The sequence below is a fragment of the Panthera uncia genome (genome assembly GCF_023721935.1).
Source record: "Panthera uncia isolate 11264 chromosome B2 unlocalized genomic scaffold, Puncia_PCG_1.0 HiC_scaffold_24, whole genome shotgun sequence".
NCBI lineage: Eukaryota > Metazoa > Chordata > Mammalia > Carnivora > Felidae > Panthera > Panthera uncia.
In genome coordinates, this window is record NW_026057580.1 from 7825275 (window position 1) to 7837759 (window position 12485).

Consider the following 12485-nt stretch of genomic DNA (forward strand, 5'->3'; position numbering starts at 1 on the left):
AATTTTGGAGGAAGACCTTTGAAAGCCAAGCAAAGGAGAGTCAATGTTTAATGTGAAAGGAAGCATAGTAACAGCAATACTCTGTTATGAAAAGATGAAAGCAAATATAGCTGAATGAGACCAAGGAGAGACCATTTATTCTCCTTCCTCAGTCAGCCAGACATTGCAGGACAGGGGGTGATGCTGTGAACTAATTGTTAAGAGAGATGGGAGAAAGGGAAGGCTAATTGACAAAAGGTTACAGGAGCTTGGATGGGAATTCTGAGAGGAAATGGGACCAACAGCCTCACCCAGTGCTTAGCAGGACCCCGACAGTGCAGCCAGCCCGAGTGATGACAGGGCTAGGAACTTGGATAAGCTTCTCTCCTTTTGGGTATCCTCCCCAGTGAGACCCTTATCAGTTCTTTCTTCCTTTTTAGGAATCTCCTCTACTCTAGGAGATGGCTATGAGAGAGCTCTGTCTACCAGCTTACCACCTGGATTCTAGCACCCTTGCTATTACCTGGGATTTGGGAGCTAGAATTCCAAGCTGCAAATAACTTTTCCTGAAGTCTTTACTGAAAGGGGAGATCAAACCCAGCCAGTATCCTTCATCTCCTGTAGAACTTTAAATAATATGTTTTCATTCACAATTACGTTTGAGTTTTATTCTTTATGGTGATTTTCTTCATTTGCCATGAAGTAGGTGAAGGCTCTGGGAGTTGCCTTTGGCCATGGGGAGCTTTAGATGGACGGGAGGAAGAATGCAAGGAGGGCGGAGAGATGGATGATGAAGGGAGGAAGAATGAGGGCTGCATGATGAAGGATTGGATGAATGGGTAGAGGGAGAATGGATGGATAGATGAGGAGGTCCCCAGCATGGCTATAAAAGTCAGTTAAGAGCAGCAGAAAAACTGTGCCACAGAGGTAAGTATAAAAATGGTTTTACAGGGCTTTTTTAAAAAATAAATTTGTCACACTTACAACTGAATCAAGCTTTGCAGCAGTTTTGGCACAGTGAGAAGACTATGAACTGAGCCTGCCCCATGATCAGCCCTCGTGCATAAAAATAGGTTTCTTTTCTTTTTAAAGTTTGTTTATTTGAGAGAGAAAGAGTACAGGTAGGGAGGGGCAGAGGGAGAGAGAGAATCTGAGAGAGAGAATCCCAAGCAGGCTTCACACTGAGGTGGAGCCCAACTTGGGGCTCAGTCTCACGAACCTGGGATCATGCCCTGAGCTGAAATCAAGAGTTGGACACTTAACTGACTGAGCCATGCCCTGGTTTATTTGCTTTTCTTTGGCTGATTCTCCTACTCGTGCTCAGCCAGTCCATCAAACGTGTCTTTGAAATTTTGAGGACTGTCCCACAAAAGTGGCTTGAACACCAGTGTTAAAGCTTCTGCAGAAGTTCCTGTCCTGCTAACTTGGCACTCCTATACCACTAGGAAGACTCGTTAAGCTACTGGCAGCCATTGAGAGAAGGGTCCTTGTTTGAATACTCTTGAGAGTCCTCATTGCCCTTCCTATTACTCCAATAGAGACTATTTCTTTTAATGTTTGTTTGCTTATTATTTATTTACTTATTTGAGAGAGAGGCAGAGAGAGAATCTCAAGCAAGTTCCATGCTTAGCACAGAGCCCAACGTGGAGCTCTATCTCACAATCCTGAGATCATGACCTGAGCCGAAATGACAAGAGCCGGATGCACCCCAACTTTATTTTATTTCTAATTAATGAAGAGACTAACAGGTTTAATCAGGGCTTGGTCAGTCTCTGGCCCTTACCAGCGAAGCAGCCCTGTGCACAGGACCTCACCACACCATGTTTACAATGCAGGATCAGGACAGAACTTAGTACTAAACCCTGTATTCTTCTATGTTTGCATTCAGTGTACTTAGTGATACAAGAGGAACACTAGGTAGACGCAGCGCTGACCAGGTTTGGCCCAGGAAATGAGGAGGAGGAGGAGGAGGGCCCTCGTGGTGTTATCTGATGCTGCCATCAGTATACTCTGGGAGAGCATGTTATTTCACAGCCTTGCAGCATACGTCCTGTCTTTTTATTAACCTGTGTGAACCTTTTCATTTATTTAAATCACAAATTTAAAGAAGCAAAATAAAGACAGGAAGTGAAAGTCTCCATGTTGTGGTGCTTTATCTAAACAACTAGCTTTCAAAGAGTAAAAGCATAACCCAGAAAGCCCTTATAAGACATCCTCGTTTCATTAGACATTTCAGCTCCCTTTATCCGCCCCCCCCCCACCCCCCCGGAGTGTTAAGAAACAGATGGCTCGCCAGTGTGGAGTGGTTCACCGTTCTTTCACTCATTCGTTTTACTGATATTTGAGTTTTGCCATATGTAAGGCATAACGAATTGGCAGAAACAGTTTCTACCCTCTTCAAGGGCATCTTGCTCTCATATCCCTGCACTTACTATACTGTTGAAAATTGATGAAGAAACTCTTAAAAAATATTCTAGCTGAAACAGTACCAGTATTCTGTCTTTCTGGTACTCTGACATACAGTTAATGTTTTCCCTCAGTGACAACTTTTAGTACTCTTTTTTGGAAAAGTTATTCTGATTTCTCTCTAATTTTAGGAGAACTTTTGCAGGTGCACACCCACATAGGATCAGTGATAACCAGATTGCTGGCTAGGAGTGACTCTGCTGATAAACTATTGTGAAAAACAAATCAGAGAGATAGTACTTTTAGGTTTGCTTGAAAGCAAGATCACAAGTACTGGATCTTTTTAGGAGATTGTGGTGAATGGGACTGAGCCTCTGTTTCATGTCTGTAAATGTTGTCTTTTACAAATATGTTAAAATATGTTAGAAAATTAGCCAAATAATGGCTCTCCATTGTTTTTGCATTGTGGAAGTGCAGTTCCAGACCTAGCCCAGCTACTGTGATGATTCGGCTGGCTTGAGGCCAAGGTCTTCTTCCCGACCCCAGCAGAGAGGCACCTCTGTCTTAGCTGGCGGGGTGGCACTTCTGTGCTTTGAGAGGGCTTGCCTGGCCTGTAGCCAAGTAGAACTTAGGTCCCAGGGCTCATAGGTACTGCAGCTGTTGGTGAAAAGCTTAAGGAAGGCTGAAGCACACAGGCAACACCTCAGTCCTTATGGACCTAAAGGCCGTCTCTCCTTTGCCAGAACCACTTTCTTGTCCCCTAGCAGACGTAGCCTTTGAAAGCGTTGAGGACTGTGCAAGTTAGGTGGGCCCTGGGGAGCTGGCCTTTAGACCTGGAGTCAGATGCAGGACTTCTCCTCAGATTTGATTATTCATAGCTTCTGTTAGCATAGATAAATCCAGCCTTGCTGCTAGTCCCTACGTGGTGAGAGAAGGGTAGCCTTCTGCATCAGACTCCTCTGAGTTTTGCTGTCATGCCGACAGCCTCACTTTTCTCTTAATCCATTCATTTCAGGGCTCTCTGGTAATTACCATCTGATGCACCTATCCCTGTTTTCCTTATTCGTAGAGGCACAACTGTTCTAGGAGAGGTGTCAGTTGATGTCAAGTTAGTTAAAATATTTGGCATTTGCTTTTCCAATGGTTAGAGGTTGAAGAGTTGCTAGGCCCCAGAAGAGAATGAACATTATCTCTGTTGCCAACCCCTGCTTTTAGGCTGGGGTAGGAGACATTAGCCACCAGGACCTGTTACACTGGGTCCTGGAACTCCAGTGCAACCTGAAATGTGGATGGGCCTCCCGTTTCGAATATACCTCCATCCCACTGTTAGGAAAGGCACTTCCTGCTTGGCCTCCTGCCATAGGGCGCCCTGGACACGCTGTTCTTGGAATCTCTGCCAGGCTTTTCCTCCACAACTGGTATTGCATTGCCTGTGTTCTGTGATCCATTTGTGACACCTATAATCCTGCATGTGGGGAGTCTAGATGATAAAATCGTTTTGAAATAGAGTTGGCTTCCTCTCCCTTCCTTGAAGGGATGGTAGTTAATTTGGCAGGGTGTGGGGTGAGTGAGAATAGAGTTTGTTCCTCAAGCTACCTTTCTGCACCAATTAAAACATCAACAACTTCCAATATGCCATTCTCTGGGTGAAAGGGAATTAGATAGCATTTTTTCCCCCAAAAGGCATGGAACCTCAGCTATTAGGTAGAAGGTCAACAAGTTCATGATCTAAGCTAGTTACACACAACACCGGATGTCACTCAGGACACTCAGGTGGAACTCTGAAGATGCCCATTATGTCTTTGTCCCTCTCCCTGCCTTTATGTCTTTTACAGGACCCATTTATTTACCTGTAAAATGGGAATGTGCTGCAGTTCTTGGCAAAGGCACGAACTCCCTTCCCTAAAGCACTCTACACAAGTCACAAGGCTAGTAGTACCTGCTTTAGAAAGGCCCATGTGAAGTGGGTGGAGCTTTGGTCTGGAAGACAGTTACATTTAGGGAAAAATACTTCATAGACAACAAATGCTGTTCGTTTTTCAGGTTTTCATTTCTCTGTGCATTTTTTCCTGCACAGAGACCTTTGAGCATTGTATTAGTTCTACATCTTATGGGGATCTAGGGCTTTATTGCTTTCCTTGGGTTGTTCCAGATGAATAAATGCTGGAAAGTACTGAGCACAGCTTGTTTTAAGCTTCCATACTTTCTACATCTGGTGTGTGTGACCTCCAACCAGGCCCTGTAGAATGGAGTCCGAGAGCCCTTCGCTCCCCCAACCCACCCTTCCTTGTTAATCAGGTGGTACCATGGCCGCTGAGATAGTTACAGCGTCAGCTTGCCTGCTGGAGGTGTGGTTGGCTTGAGGGGTGGCAGACATGTGGCCATTTTAAACACCTTTTTTTTAAAAACAAAAAATGTTTATTTTGAGAGAGAGAGACAGAACATGAGTAGCGGAGGGCCAAAGAGAGAGGGAGACACAGCAGGCTCCAGGCTGCTAGCTGTTAGCACATAGCCCAGTGCAGGGCTAGAACTCACAAACTGTGAGATCATGACCGGAGCTGAAGTTGACCGACTGAGCCACCCAGGTGCCCCGACATGTGGCCATTTTCAACACACTGCTCTTACCAGTTCTGTGCCCTTGATTCGGTTACCTCTCTGAGTCTGGCTTGTCTTAGTGGATCTTTGTGAGAACTACAGAGAATATGTTACAGTGCCACAGCAGCACCTGGCATGGGATTGATGCTCCATCCGTGTTGGCCTGCCTGCCTCCAAATCACCTTGTCAGGATTTTTGGTTCAGTGATGCCAGCCACCAAGCAGCTAGACACACACTTCTGGTCTTTTGAGGCTTTATGTGGGTGAGGGGAAAAAAGCAGAAGCAATTTTAGTACCTTCCACTGAGAACACTATAGAAACTTTAATCTCATGTTCCCTATTCTTGGCAGCTTTGACCTCTGGCCTAAGCATGACCAAAGGGCATTCTTTCCATTCTTTCATGGAGTCCTGTTTTTCAGCCTCCTAAGTCAGGTGCTGTGTTGACTCCTAGAACTTTAAATTCTGGGAAGATTTAGAGAGGAACCTGATGAGATCCTGTGAGGGGAAGGGACCTTACTCAAGGTCAGTTGATGAGGTGGTGCAAAGCTGGGAGTAGAACCCAGATCCCTTTCTCCCAGTTCTGCATGACCTATACCCCACTGTAGTGGAAACAGGGAGGGTCTTACATCTCTAGCCTAACCACCTCCAGAGAGCCCAGGCCTAAGCAACTGTTTTAAAAATTGGTTTTGGAAGAGCCAGTAGTCTTGTGACTTAGGGGTATCTGACACCTCAGGCAGTAGTCTGGGAAATACCTGTCCTCTTTTAGCTACTAAGTCACCAAGAGTTTACTGGGGACCTGTTGGGCTAAGGAGGTGGAAGCGAACAAAACAAAGTCACACTGAAAAGGATTCTAATCACTGGCCACCCTGCAGCCAAGCACTGTTTTCCCTCCACAAAGAAATGTATTATTTGGGGGTGGGGGGTGCCTGGGTGGCACAGTCAGTTAAGCATCCAACTCCTGATTTTGGCTCAGGTCATGATCTCACGTTTTGTGAGTTCAAGCCCCACGTCAGGCTCTGCACTGATGGCATGGAGCCTGCTCGGGATTCTCTCTCTCTCCTTCTCTCTCTGCCCCTGCCCTGCTCATGCACTCTCTCTCAAAATTAAAAAAAAATGTTTTTTTAAAATGTCATTTTTTTAAAAAGACAACCAAATTCTGACTGCCCACATCCCATCAAGCTAATAGAAAATTTGATATTCATCACTTTTATGCCTTCTCACCCCGAATTTTGTCTAGATTCAGGATTCTTAACATAGTTGTCAAGCATTAGGAAATACCCTCTGGTCATTTGTCATGGTTATGGCAGAGGCACCTGCTCTTGGTACCCATTTGGTCCCTTTGGTCCAACGGCCCTGCTGCTTCTAGGCCACTTTGAGGAGTAGGACCCTAGTGAGGCTGTCACCAGTTAACTGTTGCCCTCCTAGGTCTTGGCATTGACTGGTCTTTCCAGGGAGCACGCTCCAGGAGGAGGGTGGGAAGGTGGAGGGAGGCACAGGTCGTTCTCCGGCAAGTTCATGCAGTTGCTCTTGGTGTTAGCATATCTTAGTGTCTCATTCTTAACATGAGGGGAAAATGAGACATGAAATGAAGCCTTTTCCCCCAGTCAAGCAGCACAGAAAATACCCTTGGGAATTGAGAAGAAACCCTTATCGTGTGGCAAGGGGAGAGGCAACGTGGGGAGAACAGAAATTGGACTTGGGTTAGAACCTTGTCTCTGCCTTTTACTACCCCTGTGACTTTGAACATGTCTTTTAGTCTCTGCAGTCAATGGGCATAGTTAAATGAGCATACTGACACTCACCTGGCTTTCAGGGTGAGGCTTAGAGACAATGTATGCAAAGGTCCTCATACCATGTCTGTTATCTATAGATAACAGACAGTTGCCATTTCTGCTACAGTATTGTTGTTACTATAAGGGTCATTAGCCAGAAGTCGCCTACATCTGAAGTTAAGGTGCAGAAACCAGCATACAGAGATCTTTAGCAGAGAGGTGGAGACATTGTCCACAGGGGAGGAAGGCTTTGTGAACTGGGTGGAGGAAAGTTGGCACTGATTGATCTAGAAGCTGAAAAATGAGGATTACCCCCCTAGCCTCTCCTCTCTTTGGATGGTGTGATAGAGTGAGAACACTTAGCAACTTGAAATGCTGATGTTTGGCCTCTGAGGTTTTGCGTGGCAAGGAAAACCCACAGGCTTTGTCTGTGCCTTGGGGTTTTCTTCTGGCTCACGGGGAACCAGGGATTCTTTTACTTGTTTTGATTGTCTAATTGTACCTTCTCTGTTTACCATCACTGACTATGTTCACTCTCTTCCAGGGGCTCCACGGGCCTTACCCCTTCGGCCAGTCTTAAACGGGTGTCGGCAAGAAGAAAAATTAACAAAAGACAGAAGGCCTGACTTTGGATGGGGGGGAGGGCAAGGGGTTCCTCTGGATTGCAGACCACATCGCATGGACCCCTGGCTTGACACCCCCCCATCCTGGAAGAAGAGGAAGAAGCAGAACAGACTAGTTTTGAGTAAACTCAGTGCGCATGTGTGAGTGCTGAACCGCAGGAATGGTGTTGAGGCTACTAAGAAGAAATCCATGCAGCCACCTTGGGTTTTGTTTAATAGGTGTCAGTCTAACAAGTCATTAGGTCACTCGGGAAGGAAAAAATTTTTTAATGGGGGAAAAAAAGCCATCTTTTTAAACAAAAATTATTTTGCCTACAGACAGGTTGTAGTTTTGAGCACATGTTCATTTTTTGCCCTCTTGCCCCACTTTTGTTTTTAGATAAGGGATAACATGCCCTTTATAGATTAGCTGCTTGCTCTGGAAGCGATTCAGGTTCAAAGCTGGTGTGGCATGTGTGGGGACTCTTCGGGTCAGTGCTACAGGAGGACATCTCCTGGGCCACATGACTCCAGAGGTTTCTGACCCCATTCGTTTTTAATGGCATCAGCCAATGAGTTCTCACCCTTTTCCTCTTCTTTTCTCTTTAATCTTCTGTTGATTTACACCTTTAACATTTGTATTTGTCAACCCCTGTGGCTTGTTACCATCAGAACCTCTCTGAAGACCAAACTTCCCTGTGTGGCCAGCAGAGGAAGCCTTGAGGACAGATCTGGGGTAACATGGGAATTTCTGAGCCCAAAAGGTGTCCTTCTGCACACAGTTAACATCAATTCAATTGCTTTTCCTCCATGTTTCTCTTGGCAGAGAGAATTGCCATCACACTTAATGCTCTTTTGGATTCTTCATACACAGTGGCTCCCTGTTCACTCTGGGAACAGTGCCTCTGTGCTGTATGTATGTGTGTGCCGCATGCACACACATATTGGGTGTTGGTGCAGCTCACCAGCAAGTGTGCAGCAGGCGGGTGGAAAGGTGTCCAGGCTTCTCTGTTGTCACACAACTCCCTTCCCTGTGTTTCCCTTCCATTGTCCTTTGTGGTATTTTCATAGCCTGTTAGTGGAGGCTGAGCTGTTAAGGTATGAAAATACAGCCCCAAGTGGGGAATTGGCCATGGGGAAGGGCCGCAGTTACTGACTGTATGATTTTAGAGATCGCATTTTGATGAAACGAGAGTACCACCACCACCCTCCCTCCCCCAAGCTGGATGCTTGGTTATTGGGAAGTGGTGGGTGAGGGGCAGCCCAGCCAGAGCAGAGGCTAATTGGCTGGCTGCTCACTTGGGCATGTGACCCCACTAGCATCCTATGGATTCCAAGCAGGTTGAGATGTGGATCTCTCCATGGGAAGCTTGAACCAGGCTAGAACAGCTGTCTGCCAAAGATACAAGAATATGCAAGTCCCTCTTCTCTTTCCTTCTCATCCTCTCCTTCCCTCGAGTCTTGGTTGGTTTGATAGCCGGGGATATGGATCTAGGGTGTGATTGTAGGGTCACCTGCTTGTTACCACACCCCCACCGACACCAGGGGTGTGAGACAAGCAGGGAGACCAGGTGATGAGTGGCTGCAAGGGGTCATATAGCCTGGGTGTGGGTGAGGGTCTGCCTGCCCGTCTGTCTCTGTCTGTCTGGGTATCTCAGTTCCAAAAATGTGTGTTGTTTATTCCTCCTCATCCTCTTCTGAGACTGTTGTTTTTTAAAGCTTGATTGTGGGAGAAAAGCTTGTATGAAATTTCCCCCTTCACCTCCCCACCTCCCAAAAAATAAAAGGCAGGATAAACTTTGGTCCACGGGAGAAGTGCTGGGGGAGGGTGGAGCCAACTCGCTGAGAAGGGCAGTGCAGCTGGGTCTGGGGCTAGACTAATAGGGCTCACACTGTAGCACCCGTTTGCAGTGCGCATGAGTTCTCCATTCTGGAGCAGAGCAGAGCAGAGGAGGGGGGTGGTCCCTGCTGGTGCTCAGGCCATCACTGGCCCAAGCCAGGGGCTCACGATGCCTTTTTGTCTGAGGGGCCTGTTAGGCCCAGATCGCCACTACTGTTGGTGCCAACCTCCTGGGACACTGCCACCCTGGAGCCCACACATGCCCAACCGTTCTGCTGGTTTGATAACCAGGAAAACAGCACATTTCCAGCTGCTCCTGGCAGGATTGTGGGAGGCTTTACATCACCTGGTTTCCTGGCTTTCTCATCTGCCCTACACCAGGTGCCCCTTCCCCATTTCCCAGGGGAGCTACCTGCCTTTAGTCAGCAGGAGCTTTAATACGTCACCAGTAGCGGGTCTGGCCCTGCAGAGGCATCCTGCTTCTCTCCTTGCTTGTAGGCAAGGTGACTTTCCCAAGCATGTTGACTTCCCTCCCAAGAACAAACCATTTCTGTACACATCCTTGGAGAGGTGAGCTGCTTACAGAGGGCCAGAGCAAGCACAAACCATAGAGTAGGGGTAGAGGGAGTCCATGGCTCCGCCAGGACCAGGAGGGTATCAATACCATTCGTTCTGCCTCCTCTCACTGGTTTGAGTTCTGAGCAGTGCCTAGAGCCCCCCTCCTCCCCCCTGCCTAGAGTGGTAGTAGGGGTGACCCTCTCAGCCCCAGTAGGCTCTGCTCCTCTGGTGCTCTTCTGCAAAAGGCAGCCTGCCTTCTAGGCAGGACCACCAATGTCTGGCACCCATGAGATGAGGCAGACAGCATCCTTAGGGGCCTGAGCCCAGTGAGGGAGGCAGAAGGCTCAGACCTGGAAGAACCTATTGTGTGCATGGAGTGAGGTGTGTGTGGATGTGTGTACGCGTGCATGCCTTTTTTTTTTTCTTTTTGCCATGGGGACAGTTGAATTCGGGGTATTTTTCTACAAGAAACAGCCTTCTCTCCCCCAGTTAGGATAGGCTGTAACCTTAAGCTCATCATAGAACCTCACCAAGACAGCTAGTGTGGCTTGAGGGTGGCCAGGATGGGATCCCCAAATTCAGTCGGAGCCCCAGCAGGAGAGGATGGTGGGGTCGCCAGGGCTCAGAAGTGCAAGCTGATTCCCCACCCTACACCCTGCCTTGCCTTTCCTTCATTTCCCTGGATGAATGCTGGAGCAGCAGTGGCTGCCTCTCCACCTGGACAGTGGTGTGTAGCAAGCAAGCTCGGTGGGTGTTTGTGGTGGGGCCTCATGGTGCCTGGGAGGAGACGAAGATGGGGAGGCTTTTCCTTACTGTATAAATGAATATTTGTATGATTAAATTAACACACACACCAAAAAAAAAAAAAAATACTATTTTCATGTGTGTCAGTGAGTTTTATTGTACCTTCAGGCACCCTGTGTACCAGCTTGCTCCCACAGTGACTCCAATGTGCACTTTTTGGTCTCTGGGTCTTCCTTTTGCAAATGGGAAAACCGAGACCCTGAGGTTCATTGTGTTTGGGAAATTAGTCCCGGGGTTATAATTAGATCTGCTGCCCTTCCTGGCTCAATGATCAAAAAGGTGGGGAAACAATTTCCGGTGTCCCTTAGGTCCACAGGGTACTGTGCATCTATTGAGCACATCTATTGTGCATCTGTTCCCCGCACGTAAGAAGAGCCAGCCAAGTTAGTGTCGATCAGCCAGCAGGCATTGTTTGGGCATTTACTGCGTGTCAGGTCCAGAGCACAGGAGTGCGAATAGCACAGGGAGAAGGTACAACATCACGGGCATCTTTCCTCCTGCAAAGAAAGAGTTGAGTTGAGGAGTCCTTCTCAGTCCCAGCTGGGCCCCTGGCATCCTGGATTTAGATAGAAGAGGGAACGCATCTTCCCTTACATGTTTTCCGTGGTCGTTGGGTGTAGTTCTTGGATGCACTAGGCGCTCCTTCTGACATAAAATGGATTAGGTAAATTTTTGTGGACTGGCCTGGGAACCTGAGTCAGGTAGGGACCATATTCTAGGCAATTGGCAAACAAATTAGAACCTACCCGTGTACTTCTGTGAGATAGGCTTGAGACCTTGGCCAGGAGATGGGGAGGTGGGTTACATGGTGGTTAGATCACATGAAAAAAACTTAATTGGCATGATGGCAGGTGGGTTCACTGGATCCATCTCTTCATGTGTAAAGCACTTGTAAGAGCTCAGAACTCAAGTCACATGATCACCCCTGTGTTGAAGAGAAAGTGGGATCAGAGACAAAGGGAGTTGGCTTGGGTGGCTCAGACCCGTGGCCTTGGCTCCCAGATGCTGGCATTAGTTTCACCTAATTGCAGACCCTAATTGGGCCTTAACCCTGGCTGGCAAAGCTGTGTGTTCTAAATGATGGTGGCCCTGGGTGCCACCTAGAGTGCAGGAGGGGATGCCCTGGCCATCTCCCTGTAGACGGTTCATTGAGGGAACCACAATCTGTAGCCACAGATTCATGAGACATGAAGGCACAGCATAAGAACTGGTCTCTGCCCCAAGGGCCTAAATGCAAGACTGGTTTCTCTGTTTAGCCTGATAACAGAGCCCAGGGTGTGGGAGACTGGCCCAGAGACCCCTGTGGTGAGCTGCCCTTACCCCAGCCCCCACCCAGCACTGTGACAGCACACCAGCACCCTGCTTCCTTCCAGGTGCCCTGGGCTATTTGTTCTCTGCAGGAGAGGCGCCCCCACCCTGTCACCTGGGTCTTCTGGCAGCTCAGACCCCTCCCAGGCCTTCTTCAGCACCCCTACCACTGGACACTTATTTGCCTGGCAGAATCTGTTTGTCTTTGGGGCTGTAACCTGTCAAGAAGTCACCAGGCCCTGGGAGAGGGGAGCAGGTTTGATGGCAGCTCCTGGATCAAGCCATTCCCACGGGGGCTAGGTGACAGGGAGGGGGCTCTCTTGCCTTGGTGGGTGGCGTTAGGGAGGCAGTGCAGTGGCCGAGGCCCAGCCCTCCTGGCAGAGCAAACAGATCCTGAAGCCACTTCCCTGCCCCAGCTCAGGTTGTACCTGGGTGCCTCCCACCCTGTTCTCTAGAAGGCCTCTCCCTCACCTGCTCACCTGCTTGCTGTGACCCGGCCACTTTCCCTGACACCACCTGGTGTCCAGCCCTGGCTGGTGGCCAAGAAGAACAGGCACCCAGGGCACTCATGGGAGTGGAGCAGGGAGCAGGCGAGGCTGCCTTGAGACGGGAGAGTGTGTTT

General features: G+C 48.3%; 1 protein-coding gene across 3 annotated transcripts in view; it reads left to right on the forward strand.

Annotated features, from left to right (window-relative positions):
* The window catches only part of ILRUN (inflammation and lipid regulator with UBA-like and NBR1-like domains), a 95772-nt gene extending 85265 nt beyond the window's left edge, over nt 1–10507 (forward strand). For 2 of the 3 annotated variants that reach the window (XM_049653414.1, XM_049653412.1), the window contains one exon: nt 7296–10507. In XM_049653414.1, coding sequence (XP_049509371.1) covers nt 7296–7331 — 36 coding nt within the window. In that variant the 3' untranslated portion in view covers nt 7332–10507. The other variant, XM_049653413.1, reaches the window with a different exon arrangement.
* The last annotated feature ends 1978 nt before the right edge of the window (nt 10508–12485 follow it).